The sequence below is a fragment of the Podarcis pityusensis genome (genome assembly GCF_964106645.2).
Source record: "Podarcis pityusensis genome assembly, chromosome: 4".
Lineage (NCBI taxonomy): Eukaryota > Metazoa > Chordata > Lepidosauria > Squamata > Lacertidae > Podarcis > Podarcis pityusensis.
The window spans coordinates 4,307,488-4,320,160 of NC_138027.1; the positions used below are offsets into that span (position 1 = coordinate 4,307,488).

Sequence of the window (12,673 nt, forward strand, 5' to 3'; positions counted from 1 at the left end):
CAGGCCTACTTTGCAGGGCTGCTGGGAAGATAAAAATTGGTGGCAGGGAGAACCATGAAGGCCACTTTGAGCTCCTGGGAGGAAAGTGGGCTAGGAATGTCCTAATAAAAGCGGATGATGAGAGGGGAGAGAAAAGGGGAAGGCAGAGAATGAGTTTGGAGGAGCTGAGCTCTCTAGAGAAGACTGGCCGGGTCAATTTCCAGAGAGCCAAGACTGTGCAAGAGACCCCAGGACTCACCCCCCCCCCCCCAGAGACCAAGACCAAGGGAAAGAATCCTACTTACTGTTAGGATATAGTTCCGTTCCACCTTAAATGGTCAGGCATGATTGTTGTGTGTCACATGCCTGTTTACTCCCAGCACTGTTCTCTCTGGGAACTTCCGTTTTGTATATAGTTTTTGTTCTGGCTGTTTTCCTGGACACGGATGCAAGCAGTCATGTTTTCCCTTTCTTCTGATCTACGTTGAATAAAGCTGTAAATATGCTCTCCTATCTGAATCTTCCGTTGTGGAGACTGCTGAAAAGGGTGTGCACGAGTCTTGGAATGTCTCTGAAGCTTGTGTTGCTAATTGACTGATGCTGTTCAACGAGAGACTGGGAGATCATCCGGAGGCGACGTGGAGGCCTGCTTGATGCCTTCGTCTCCCTGGCAGTATCCCAACACTTACAGCCTGTCCATTTTGTCCAGGAAGAAATCCCACCTTCCTCTCTAAACTAGCTGTCTAAAATGCCCATCCAAGCCTAACTTCTGACCCCAACCGCAGCCCTAAGCCTAAGCCTAAGCCTAACCTTAACTACCCCTCTATGTACAAAATAAATATATACAAAATATATACAAAATGTGCACAAAATAAAATAAAAAATATTAAAATAAAGAACAATAAGATAAAAGTGTTAAAACAAAAAACTAAAATAATAAATCAAATAAAAGTATTAAATGAAATGGGAAGCAAAATAAGAAACTGGAAAAAGAACAATAAACCGAACTCCTTCCCCAATCTCCGCCAACCGCCACCAACTCCTCTCTCCTCCACTCGCCTCACGCCTAACCCACAATGGCCTCCTGCAAGTCGGTGGCTTTTTAGGGAGAAGCAACAGAGGTCACAAAGGAGGGCTGGTCCTTGTCATCATGGCGACCCCCCCACCTGGCCCCTCCCGAGAGGTGATGCTCCTTCTTCAGAACTCGGAGGCCCCTGCTGTTGCGCCTGCAGCTGGGCTCCATCTTCCTCTCACATCCTTCTTCCTGCAGCCCCATTTCCAAAGGGAGGCCAACCCCACATCCTCCCAGGCAGGCCAGGGGTCTCCATAGCGCAGGATTGGACCATGTGCTTTGCATGCAGGTCTTCCGTCCTGGGCGGCATCTCCGAGGGGGGGGGCTGGGAATGTCTGCCCCCCCGTCCAAAACCCTGGAGAGCTGCTGCCAGTCAGTGCAGGTGCTGCTGAGGTCGCTGGGTCACAGGACTGGCTCTGTCCAAGGCAGCTTCCTAGGAATATTCCTCTTATGTTATAGAGCTGAAGAGGAGCAAGCTAAATAACTTCTGCACCAGACCGACCATCGATTCCTTTAGAAGGGGCCCACAAGTATCATGTACACTGAAACCAGCCCCACCGTAATGATGCCAATAACACTCAGCTCAATTTTTATTTTTATTTCATAAAATGTATACAACACTCATCTGTGAAGGGGGTGGGAAACACACTCTGAAAACAGAAAGGACCAGATATTGCAAGCAGAGCACCTGCTTTGTAGGCAGAAGGTTCAATTCCTGGTGTCTTCCAATTGAAAAAGGATTCAAGAAGCAGGAATTGGGGGGGGGGGGGAACACTGGAGTGTCAGAGGCAGAGGAAACACTGGGGCCCAGTAGACAAATTCCCTGACCTCCAGTTTCCAAACATGCAAGCTGGATGAGGATGGAGAAAACTTAATCCATTCAAGAAGGAGATGTTCGTGGTGAGAAGCTCAGCTGGCGTGGAAGCTCCCAGGAGCAGATCTCGTCTGAAACCAATGAAAGTTCAGCTTCAGGGCTCCTAACCCTGGAGGGACCCCAGCAGTGACTTTAGGGCACATTGCTTACAATTGTTGGGTCTTGTAGACCCCCCCCCCGTATTTTTCGCTCCATAAGACGCACCTGACCATAAGACGCACCTAGTTTTCAGAGGAGGAAAACAAGGGGGGGGGGGATTCTGAACGAAACAGTGGATGTATTATTTTTGTGCTTCATGCTGTGGCCACAGACATGTGATCTGATGGTGAATTTGGGGTGACCCAATGCAAAAATCCTGAGGATCTATGTGGATCCGTGCTTTGTAACCACGTTTTTGCGCCATTGTGGCCCCACGCAACAGTGGGTGCGTGATTTTTTTGCTGCAGGCTGTAGCCATGGACATGCTATGTGATCTGATGGTGATTTGGGGTGACCCAATGTAAAAATCCTGAGGATCCAGGGGCTTTTACCTTCCCCCTCCCAGGCAGCCTCCGCTAGTTTCCCTTATCTCTCTTCCGATCCCACCGATCAGCTGTTTCAACACTCCCTTCCCCCTTGTTTGCCTTAGTGTCTTTTCCTTAGCTGGAGCAGTTTTCTTGCTCCTCCTTTTCTTCTAATTCCTCTCCTTATAGCTTTAGTCTTCCTGTCCCCCCCCCCCCCTTTGCAAGTTTGCTGTGTTTACCTCCCCCCTCCCAGGCAGCCTCCTTTATTGCTAGCATCCCTTATCTCTCTCCCCAATCGCTTTGTTTCAACACCCACTTCCCTCTTTCAAAAAAAAAAAAAAAGCATCATCTGCTTTTTGCCTCTGGGCAATTCGGCTCCAGGGACCACACACTCGCTCCGTAAGACGCACAGACATTTCCCCTTACTTTTTAGGAAGAAAAAAGTGCGTCTTATGGAGCGAAAAATACGGTAAGTCGCAGGACTCAAATGGATTGATTTTCTGTTGTGTATATTTCAACAATCCCAAAGTTTGAGAGTCTGTGGCACAGATGCTGTAAATATCTAGTGGCCTGAGATGGAACAAGCCCTCGGAAGAAGATAACAGTGGTTACCTAGACATCATTGCTGGTGGCAAAGGGGTCCGCATGAGAGTTCAAGATTCAGGACCCCAGAAATGTAGGTTCACCACTGGAGGGTCCCCCTGTTCTAGAGGGGACCATGCCTTGGGGGTCATGGTGAGGTAGGGGTTGTTTTAGGGAGGCAGCTGTGATTAAAAGTGCCTTTCCCTGGAATTGTAGAGTTGGGAAGGGGGACCTGAGGGTCATCTAGTCCATCCCCCCCACAAGGCAGGAATCACGGCTAAAGGCTCCCTGGCAGTACAGTTCCTGGGGAATTTATACAGGATATTTAATTAAACATTGTCCACAAGTGAAAACCTGGACATGTTTTGACCAAGCTCTGCAAGCTGCAAGTTAGACTAAGAATACATGAGACAAAACTAAAGAAAGAAATGGAGCTAAGGCATACAGAAGCAGTGATAACAAAAAAAGGGGGGGGAGGATGAACCCTCAGGGCAGAGGCTGGAAGTCATGTGGAGGAATTAAGAATTTGTGAATCAGGAAAAAGACTTAAACAACATAAGTCTCTTTAAGGATTTGTATATATAGTGGTATATATTGGTTTATTTGGAAATTTGTTGTTTCCTTTGTGTTTTATTTGGAATGTATAATTTTTGTCGTGTTGGAAAATCAATAAAAAGCTTTAAGGGGGGGGGGGCTCCCTGGCAGGTGGCCATCCAACTTCTGCTTAAAAGCCTCCAGAGAAGGAGAGTCCATAACCTTCTGACCCGAGGCTGAAGGGCTGGGCCAGCTATGGCCATCCCTGGGAAAGGAGGACTCCTTCTGAACCCTGAGATAGATGCCTTGCTGGTTACAGCTGGGGTTGCTGAGATCAGACACCCGGCGTGGGGCTGTCTTGCTTGGCACCCCACTAGCCAATTCTCCGGAGGCTGGTTTTGTCCAAATGCAGAGTCACGAAACACAGGAGTTAAGTGGGGAATGGCCCTCTGGTCCTGCCAGGGGCCTTCCCAGGAGATTCATCTGGGACCGATGGAGGTGGCCCAGGGGGGCCTCCTTTGCTCTGCTCTAGCAGCCAGGCTCTTCGAATCAGAGAATCGTAGAGTTGGAAGGGACCCCCAGAGGTCCTCTAGTCCAACCCTTCTTGGCTAACCTGGTGAGCTCCAGATCTTGTTGGACTCCAACTCCCATCAGCCCCAGCAAGCATGGCCCAATGGAAGCTGGAGTCCAATGAACGAAGCACAGAGCACAAGTTCCCCTGGTTAGCAGTCTAATGCAGACCCTCCAACATTTCTCTAATGAAAATAGGGATGCCCTGTTCCATAATAATAATAATAATAACATTTATACCCCGGCTCCTAACATATATAAAAAACACAATAAAACATCAAGCATTAAAAATCTTCCCTAGACAGGGCTGCCTTCAGATGTCTTCCAAAGGTTGTCTAGTTACTTATCTCCTTGGCTCGGGGGTCGCATGACTCCATACCCTCCAACATTTCTCCGATGAGAATAGGGACATCCTAAGGGAAAGTGCTAGACAGCATCCTAAAAAGCAGAGACATCACTTTGCCGAAAAAAGTCCATATAGTTAAAGCTATGGTTTTCCCAGTAGTGATGTATGGAAGTGAGAGCTGGACCATAAAGAAGACTGATCGCCGAAGAATGGATGATTTGGAATTATGGTGCTGGAGGAGACTCTTGAGAGTCCCAGGGACTGCAAGAAGATCAAACCGATCCATTCTGAAGGAAATCAGCCCTGAGTGCTCACTGGAAGGATAGATCCTGAAGCTGAGACTCCAAGACTTTGGCCACCTCGTGAGAAGAGAAGACTCCCTGGAAAAGACCCTGATGTTGGGAAAGATGGAGGGCGCAAGGAGAAGGGGACGACAGAGGATGAGATGGTGGGACAGTGTTCTTGAAGCTACCAGCATGAGTTTGACCAAACTGCGGGAGGCAGTGGAAGACAGGAGGGCCTGGCGTGCTCTGGTCCAGGGGGTCACGAAGAGTCAGACACGACTAAACGACTAAACAACAACAACAAAGGGAAAGTGGGACATTCCGGGATCAAATCATAAACTGGGACGTCTGCTGTAAATCCAAGACTGTTCCTGGAAAATAGGGGCGATTGGAAGGTCTGTTATCGCCATTTACGGTACATAAATTGCTACTGCAACAGCAAAGGGATAATGGGGCGAGATGCCATGGAGCTCTTGCCAGCAACACACTCTGGGTTTAGAAAGTGGCTTATTTGCAGCCTCCGAACCTCTTGCCTCTTAACTCAAGCAAAGACTAACGTTCGCTCTCAGCCGCATTCGATTTGCTCCTGTTTTGCTTCCCCAGGAGCGGACTATGCGAAGGGCGGCGGAGAGGCAGAGGTTTGATCCTGGAGATCAGAGGAGGTCTGGGGGTCCCAGGGTGCCAGCAAGAAAGAGGGAACCCCAGAGAAAGAAGGACATTTGGACACTGGCAGAGAGATGGCTCTGACTTGCACCTGTCAATATAAGAAAAAAAGGAGGGGACTTTAGCATACTTTTAATAGCATGAGTGTCTGGGGTGGGGGTGGGGGAAGAGAATTATCAGCTACTCCCTCACCTGAACTGGTCCGGCACCTTGGGGGCTTGCACTTTTTCTCTGCAAAGAGCAAAGCAAAGATAGTTATAAGCAAGTCATTCATAGAATCATAGCATTGTAGAGTTGAAAGGGACTCCTCAGGGTCATCTAGTCCAGCCCCCCTGCAATGCAGGAATCTCGACTAAAGATCCCCCGACAGAGGGGCATCCGACCTCTGCTTAACAACCTCCAAGGAAGGAGAGTCCACCTTTATTATTCAGAACAGAGGTTCGCACAACCCACCAAGGAGGATAGCAACACAATAAAATGCAAAACAGCAGCAATTAATTGCACAGTTTTGCAAAATCCATTTAGCATGGTTTAGTTTGATTAAGTCAACAAAATGCACGAGCTTGATCCAGGGGTACCAGCTTGTCAAAGTCTGATAGTTCATTTTCACCTCCAGCACATCCCCCAGCCACCTCCTTCCCTCTAAGAGCCCAGCTAGGTAATATTTGGGAATCACTGGTCTAGTGTTCTCCAAGCAAGGACAGTTACCTGCTTTCTGGAAACACTAACATTACAAAACATCATGGGTGCCATTACTGAGCAGCTCAAGAAATTTAGACTGGGACACAGAATATTTCCCTCTTCTCCACCCCGCAGAGCCAGGGGGGATCCCTACATTGCAGATAATAACATGTTTAGTGCCTCTCTAAGGGAGGGATAACCAACGCATTGGATAGCTCCCCCTGCAATTTCATCAGGGTTGGCACATTGTAGAGTTCAGCTGTGGTCTTCCCCCAAATTTTGACTGGGTCATCTGAATAGGTTTGTACACATCCAGGCACTCAAGGGTTGTGATATTTGCTATCCAAAATCCCCACTCCCTTTTGATTGGCTTGCTGAATGACCTGGAGGTTTCCATTTTTCTTTTGTTCCAGAGGCAGCTTGGCTGGCTGTCTTGAGCCACCTGCACTGTTTGGTTTACATAGAAAGGAGAATGTGGCGACCTTGCACATCTATGGGTGCTATATAGGGGGTTATTATTTTTTTAACTCTGTTGCTCCCCAGCAACAGGACTGTTACCTTTCACAAAGACACAGTTGTGGACACTGGAGTCTTCGAGGGAGAGGAGCTGGATGTAAGTCGTCTCCTTGGCTTTGGTGAAGTTGGCCACCTTGAACTTCTCAAAGGGGGGGATGAGGACCTCTTCCTCGCCGGGGAAGAAGGAGAAGTTCTTGATGTTGACCCCATAGCAGGTCTCGATGGTGAAGAAGGTGTCCGTGCCGAACTGAAGGGCGCTCTCGTTCTTCAGCGACGAGGACGTGAAGTGTCCAAAGCGGACTGCCTTGAGGCGCTCGGATATGAAGCGGATGTTTCGCACCCCGCGGTACACCTTTTGGCACCTGGGGTGAGAGGTGGTCCCCAAGGCGTGGAGGGCCCTGGTCAGGAGGAAGTGAAGTGTCTTGAAGTTGAAGTTGTTGAGGTAAGAGTCTCTCGTGCGCCCAGCTTCCCTCACGGCTGCGTTGAAATCCCTGTGGAGGCGCCCTTGGATGGTGTAAGCCATGATGGCGATGACGTACTCGGGCTTGAGCCCTGCGGGCAAAGGGGTTTTCCGCCCCTCCCACTGGGAGGAGGCCTCTTCCCAGGCCTCGGCGTAGACTCTGTTTTGGGCGAACTCCGTGCGGTTCAGCTCGGTCAGCTCAGCCTCCATCTGCTCCGCACATCCCTTGTACTGGTCATCGAAAGAGGTCAAAGCCATGTCGAGAGGGGACACTTTGATGGGGAAGAGGTCTCTCCTTTGGATGGGGAAACAGAGGACCTGGAGCAGAAAAGAATATTAATTGTTTAATGGCACATAAAAATGGAAAATAGCTCTGTATGTGTATTGCTAAAGGGAACATGGAAAATTCCATTGAAGCTAAGTAAGATATCTCTGGTACCTAACAGGTTGATAATCAGCTGAGAATGTCTCCCTGCTACTCTCTCATGTGATGTTTAACTTTAGATCACACGAGTAAGATATTCAGTTGCAAATCTCCATTTTGAGGGAGTGGTCTTTGTTCTCAAACCACCAAAAAAAAAGAGGCTATACTAGTGATGATTCTCTCTAGGAGGGAACAGCTTCAGGCTGGGATGGAGTCTGTGTGGAGTGAAAGAGTTTTGATTCCAGTTCTGTTTGGAGTAATTTTGCATTTCTAAGGAGCTGAACCCAGGCTTGAAAAGCACATGATTTTATGCAACTATTTGGATGTATCACTATTGTTTTAAGTCTGCTTTGAAGAAAATTCTGTGAGTAAAGCTTCGAAGCCATATTTTTGGTCTGGACCATTTTTTTATTTCCAAGAAAGGTCTGTTTTTATTCATCCTACTGCTTCCATAGGTGCAATACTAATAACCACAGTAAGGAATACGTGAGGAGATGGCTTGAGGAGGCTGATGGACGGAAGTGTGTGTGTATCTTGATTTTTAATTCCCACTGCTTGCACCCTCTTCATACCTGAAGGTCTCCTGGGAATATTCCCACCAGGTGAAGCAGCAGGATCACACAGAAAGGGGCCATCTTCACTGCCCTCTCCTTTGAAAACAAAACAAAAGAAGCAAGTTTTTCTCTCCAGCCTGGATATCTCAAAGCCGTGTCTTGACACTTGAAAACAGACCTGGGGGTTCACAGATCTGGTGAATTCAAGGTAAGGTTCAAGCTTTTGATTTGCATCAAAACAAAATCAAACTTTGCCTTCTTCCCAAACCACAAAGTTGGGGAGGGCACACCCCAAATTACAAGCCTAAAAGTATGTTTCGTTAACTTTGGCTGTCGAGGTATTGCAGCCAATATTTTCAGTCCTTTATATAGCACAATTGCCAAGGGAGGAGAGGAAAAGCAACAGGCAGATTGTTTCATGGAGCAAACTTGGTTTCTGCTGCTCCAGAGGGTAGGAACTGAGCTACTGGATTCAAATGGCAAAGAAAGGAGATTCCGACTGAGCCCTAGGAATAACTTTCTGAGATCTCATCCACATTTCTGCTCAAAGTATACTTCCTGGGCCTGGGTCTGAGAGGTTCTCCTTTTGCCTTGCTGCTTTCCCCAGGAAAACCTACTGTTTCCTTCTGAATCATAACAAAGGTCAGCTGGGCTTTCTGCAGTTTGACATTTGTTCCGATTCCGTGGTAAACAGCAGATTTTCCCAGTGAAAGTGGCAGATCAAAAGTGAAACCTCTCAGATCCGTGCCTAAGAAAGTACAGAAGTGTGGCTGAATCCCAAGTGCTGTTCATTTTGGGAGCAGACTCCAAAAAAGTGTTTTTTAAGGATTGCCACCTGTCAGGGATCCTTGAGCTGCGATTCCTGCCTTGCAGGGGGCTGGACTAGATGACCCTTGATATCCCTTCCAACTCTGCAACTCTGTGATTCTAGGCTGCTCAATCTGCTCCCAGTATAAGCAGTTAGGTAGGAAAGGCTTCAGAGATTTTGCCCCCATGATGCTGCCAAAGAGCAGGGTCATTGGTTAGAATTTCTATTCTGTAATAAAGGTAAAGGGACCCCTGACTATTAGGTCCAGTCGTGACCGACTCTGGGGTTGCGGCGCTCATCTCGCTTTATTGGCCGAGGGAGCCGGCGTACAGCTTCCGGGCCATGTAGCCAGCATGACTAAGCCGCTTCTGGCGAACCAGAGCAGCACACAGAAACGCCATTTACCTTCCCGCCGGAGCGGTACCTCTTTATCTACTTGCACTTTGACGTGCTTTTGAACTGCTTGGTTGGCAGGAGCAGGGACCGAGCAACGGGAGCTCACCCCGTCGCAGGGATTCGAACCGCCAGCCTTCTGATCAGCAAGTCCTAGGCTCTGTGGTTTAACCCACAGCATATGCAAATAGAAGTGTGCAGAGAAACAATTCAGAAGCAGAGAATTGCAGCTCCCGACTGAGGTGCCTCGGGGCTCAGTATTCTGCAGGAGGGATTCAAGTGCATACCAGAAAAACAACAAATCCACTTCTCTCTTTTTTTTGCACTTTGGAAAGCAATGGGGGAAATGTACTGAGATGAACAAATGGCACGCCAGAAGGCAGGTAGACATTCTGCAAGCAAGCCAAGATGAATGCAGAGTGAATGCTCATGGTCGTTATAACTGCCTTGCCAAGAAATCAGAACAAATGCTCTGTAAGAAATCAATAAATCTGGATATAATCTAACTTCCATGTGAGCATTGGGCAGACGTATCAGGATGAAGGCTCAGTAAACAGCTCATCTGAAATAACCTGCAGCGTCATCCACCCAGTTTTACGGAGTTCAGGGCAGGGATGAATCATAGAATTATAGAGTTGGAAGGAACCCCAAGGGCATCTAGCCCAACCCGCTGCAAGGCCGGAAGCTCGGCTTCAGAGAGCAAGAAATTGATCTTACACTGGGTTCAAAGAAGCAGCAATCCCTTGACTTCTCTCTCTCTCACCATCAGAAAATAAAATGGTCAGACTTATCTGTGGCCCTGTTCCCTCTCTGCAGCCGCTTCTTGCGCCTGGGTGGTTCCTCTCAGCTGTGGGCCGCCGTTCTCTGGACGTGACAGGTGGCAAAGGGGCTTTTTATAGAACCCACTGGAAATCCCTGCCAGCGCTGCTCACCCTTGAGCTATTAATATTCAAGAGCCCTCCAACAATTTTGCTTGCGTTGAGTGCATTGGGTGGTATTCACAGAACTGTAACATGGGCGGGGGGGCACTGAGGGTCATCTAGTCCAGCCCCTGGCAATGCAGGAATCTTAGCTCAAGGATCCCTGGCAGAATCAACAGCGTTTTACTCAGAGCAAATGATTGGACCTGAACTTCATTAATTTTTTGGGGTCTACCCTGAGTAAAACAGAGCTGAATACCAAGGGTAAATAATATAGTCAGGCATCCCTCTCGAATACAGGGCAGGGTAAAAGGTAAAGGTAAAGGACCACTGGATGGTTAAGTCCAGTGAAAGGTGACTATGGGGTTGCAGCGCTCATCTCACTTTCAGGCTGAGGGAGTCGGCGTTTGTCCACAGACAGCTTTCCGGGTCATGCGGCCAGCAGGACTAAACCGCTACTGGTGCAGCAGGACACTGTGGCAGAAGCCAGAGCGCACGGAAACACCATTTCCCGCTGGAGTGGTACCTATTTATCTACTTGCACTTTGATGTGCTTTCAAACTGCTAGGTTCGCAGGAGCTGGAACAGAGCAACGGGGATTCGAACCACCAACCTTCCGATCAGCAAGCTCAAGAGGCTCAGTGGTTTAGAACCACAGCTCCACCCACTTCCGCTACAGGGCAGGGGCTCCTTCTGGGTCAACATGTTGAGAGAAAGTCCTGGATCAACCAGTTGGTTGGCATCCGTCTGTCTCGGGAGACAATGGAGGAGTGCGCCTTGCAGGTGAAGTCAAATTGCTGAAGAGTTGCAGCGTCTGCTGTGGCTGTAGAAACCGATAGGGGAGAGAGATGTTTTGTTGCAGCTGGGGCAGATGGAGGTGTCTGATTGTGCTGCTGCAGATGCGGCAGGGGGTTTCTCCTCTCTGCACTTCCCCCAGAGGTCATTCCTCCTCCAGTCACTGTTGTGGGTTGACCGGGAGCTGCCCGACTTAAGGGTAACTGACCAGTGAGACAGGATGATCTCTCCCACCAACAAAGGCAACGCGCAGCACTCATACCAGAGGCCAAGATGACCCCTCTGGGGCACAAACCTGGGCAGTGTGTCTGGAGGTCCGGGGCTGCCAACCCCCTAATTACACAAGAGCTAGAGGCTGACAGGCAAACTAGGGAGCTCAGCAGATCCTTGATCACTGAGATCCTCTGACGGGGGGCTTCTGGTGGTTCCCCATGCAGCCCGTGAGGTTCACTTGGCCTCCACCAGGGACCAAACCTTTAACATGGCAGGCTGTGTCCTGTGGAACTCCCTGCCAATAGACCTTCAGCAAGAAACATCCTTGTCTTTCTTCAAATGCCTTCTGAAAACTGTACAGGCCTTCACCGTATGAATTTTTCTTTAAACCAATCAGAATTTACCAGTGTTTTAAATTACCAGTACGTTTTGTTGTATTTTGTCTGCTTAGCCACCTCTTTTTTTTTAATGAAAGAGCGGATTGCAAATTTTCAGATAAATAAATTAAAAGCAGGTGATGTGATGAACTGTCACAAGACAGAGGGCACCAGGTAAGCCTCAGAATCTCCTGGGAAGTGGTGCTCACACAAAACCCCACACGTTAACCAGCTAAAAGAATATAGGTTTCACCACGCCAACCCCCTCTCGCCATCCCTTCTTTGCTTCCCCAACCTTAACACTAACATCCCACAACAAATGCAGCTGATCTGTAGAAAACACAGCCTGAAAAAAAGAGATAATGCACGTATTTTTGTAAACCAAGAAAATCTTTAACAAAAATTGTTTTAACGAAGAACCATCTCCTGGGGGAATCTTGCACCCCGTAACGCACAACTTTAGCCAAGCCGGTACCCTCCAGATATTTAGGACTACGACTTCCACCAGCCCCAGCCAGCTTGAGGGAGGCTTTCCCAGGACAATGAAGCTGCCCTGACCCAGGAAGAATGTTGAAGGGAGACTCCAGTGCAAAGTCACTGGGCAGGAATTTGACACGCTGGAACTTGGCGTCAACACATCCTGGGAATAGTTGGCTCGCCACCGAAAGGGATCACCCACACTTTCTCTTCACCCCTATTTTAATGGTCTTGCGCCCCAATTAATTCCCCCAGGTCCAAAAGGCTTTTCTTGCTGTTGCCTTGCGAAAATCCAATCTTACCCACTGAACTGAAGCTCAGTTATCAAAATCTCTCTTTGCATCCTTTGCTCATCTGATAAGATCCGATTCAGCAGGCAAGGTCGAATATTCGCAAGGCAATGAGAAAAGCTCTCAGAGCCTGGGAAATCAACTGAGACACAACAGGAGAGGCATTTGTCTCTCCTCTAAAGGAACAGTGATCCTGCCCATGTTTATGTGACCCGGGAAATCTTGCTGGAGGAGTGGGATCAGCATTCAGGAAACGGAGCCCCCCATTTTGACCCAGCCCTATAAAATCATCTGTGCCGTGTAGCTTGGCCCAACTTTCCCGACATATTGGCTAAGAATCACCGGACCACAGGAGTAC

The 12,673-nt window shown here is 48.5% G+C and overlaps 1 protein-coding gene across 6 annotated transcripts; it reads right to left on the reverse strand.

The window, feature by feature from the left end:
* Nucleotides 1–1,634: 1,634 nt before the first annotated feature.
* On the reverse strand, nucleotides 1,635–10,094 carry ART1 (ADP-ribosyltransferase 1). Of its 6 annotated transcripts, none has more exons than XM_081002351.1 (5): nucleotides 10,007–10,094; nucleotides 8,061–8,138; nucleotides 6,647–7,382; nucleotides 5,600–5,638; nucleotides 1,635–5,498 (listed from the first exon to the last, which is right to left on the reverse strand). In XM_081002351.1, the coding sequence occupies exons 1-5, from the start codon at nucleotides 10,007–10,009 to the stop codon at nucleotides 5,398–5,400; spliced, it is 957 nt and encodes a 318-aa protein (XP_080858477.1). In that variant the 5' UTR covers nucleotides 10,010–10,094; the 3' UTR covers nucleotides 1,635–5,397. The 6 variants fall into 6 exon arrangements, with proteins under 6 accessions (XP_080858477.1, XP_080858479.1, XP_080858480.1 ...); XM_081002353.1 differs by having other exon boundaries at nucleotides 9,961–10,094; XM_081002354.1 differs by having other exon boundaries at nucleotides 10,031–10,079.
* Between the last annotated feature and the right edge of the window lie 2,579 nt (nucleotides 10,095–12,673).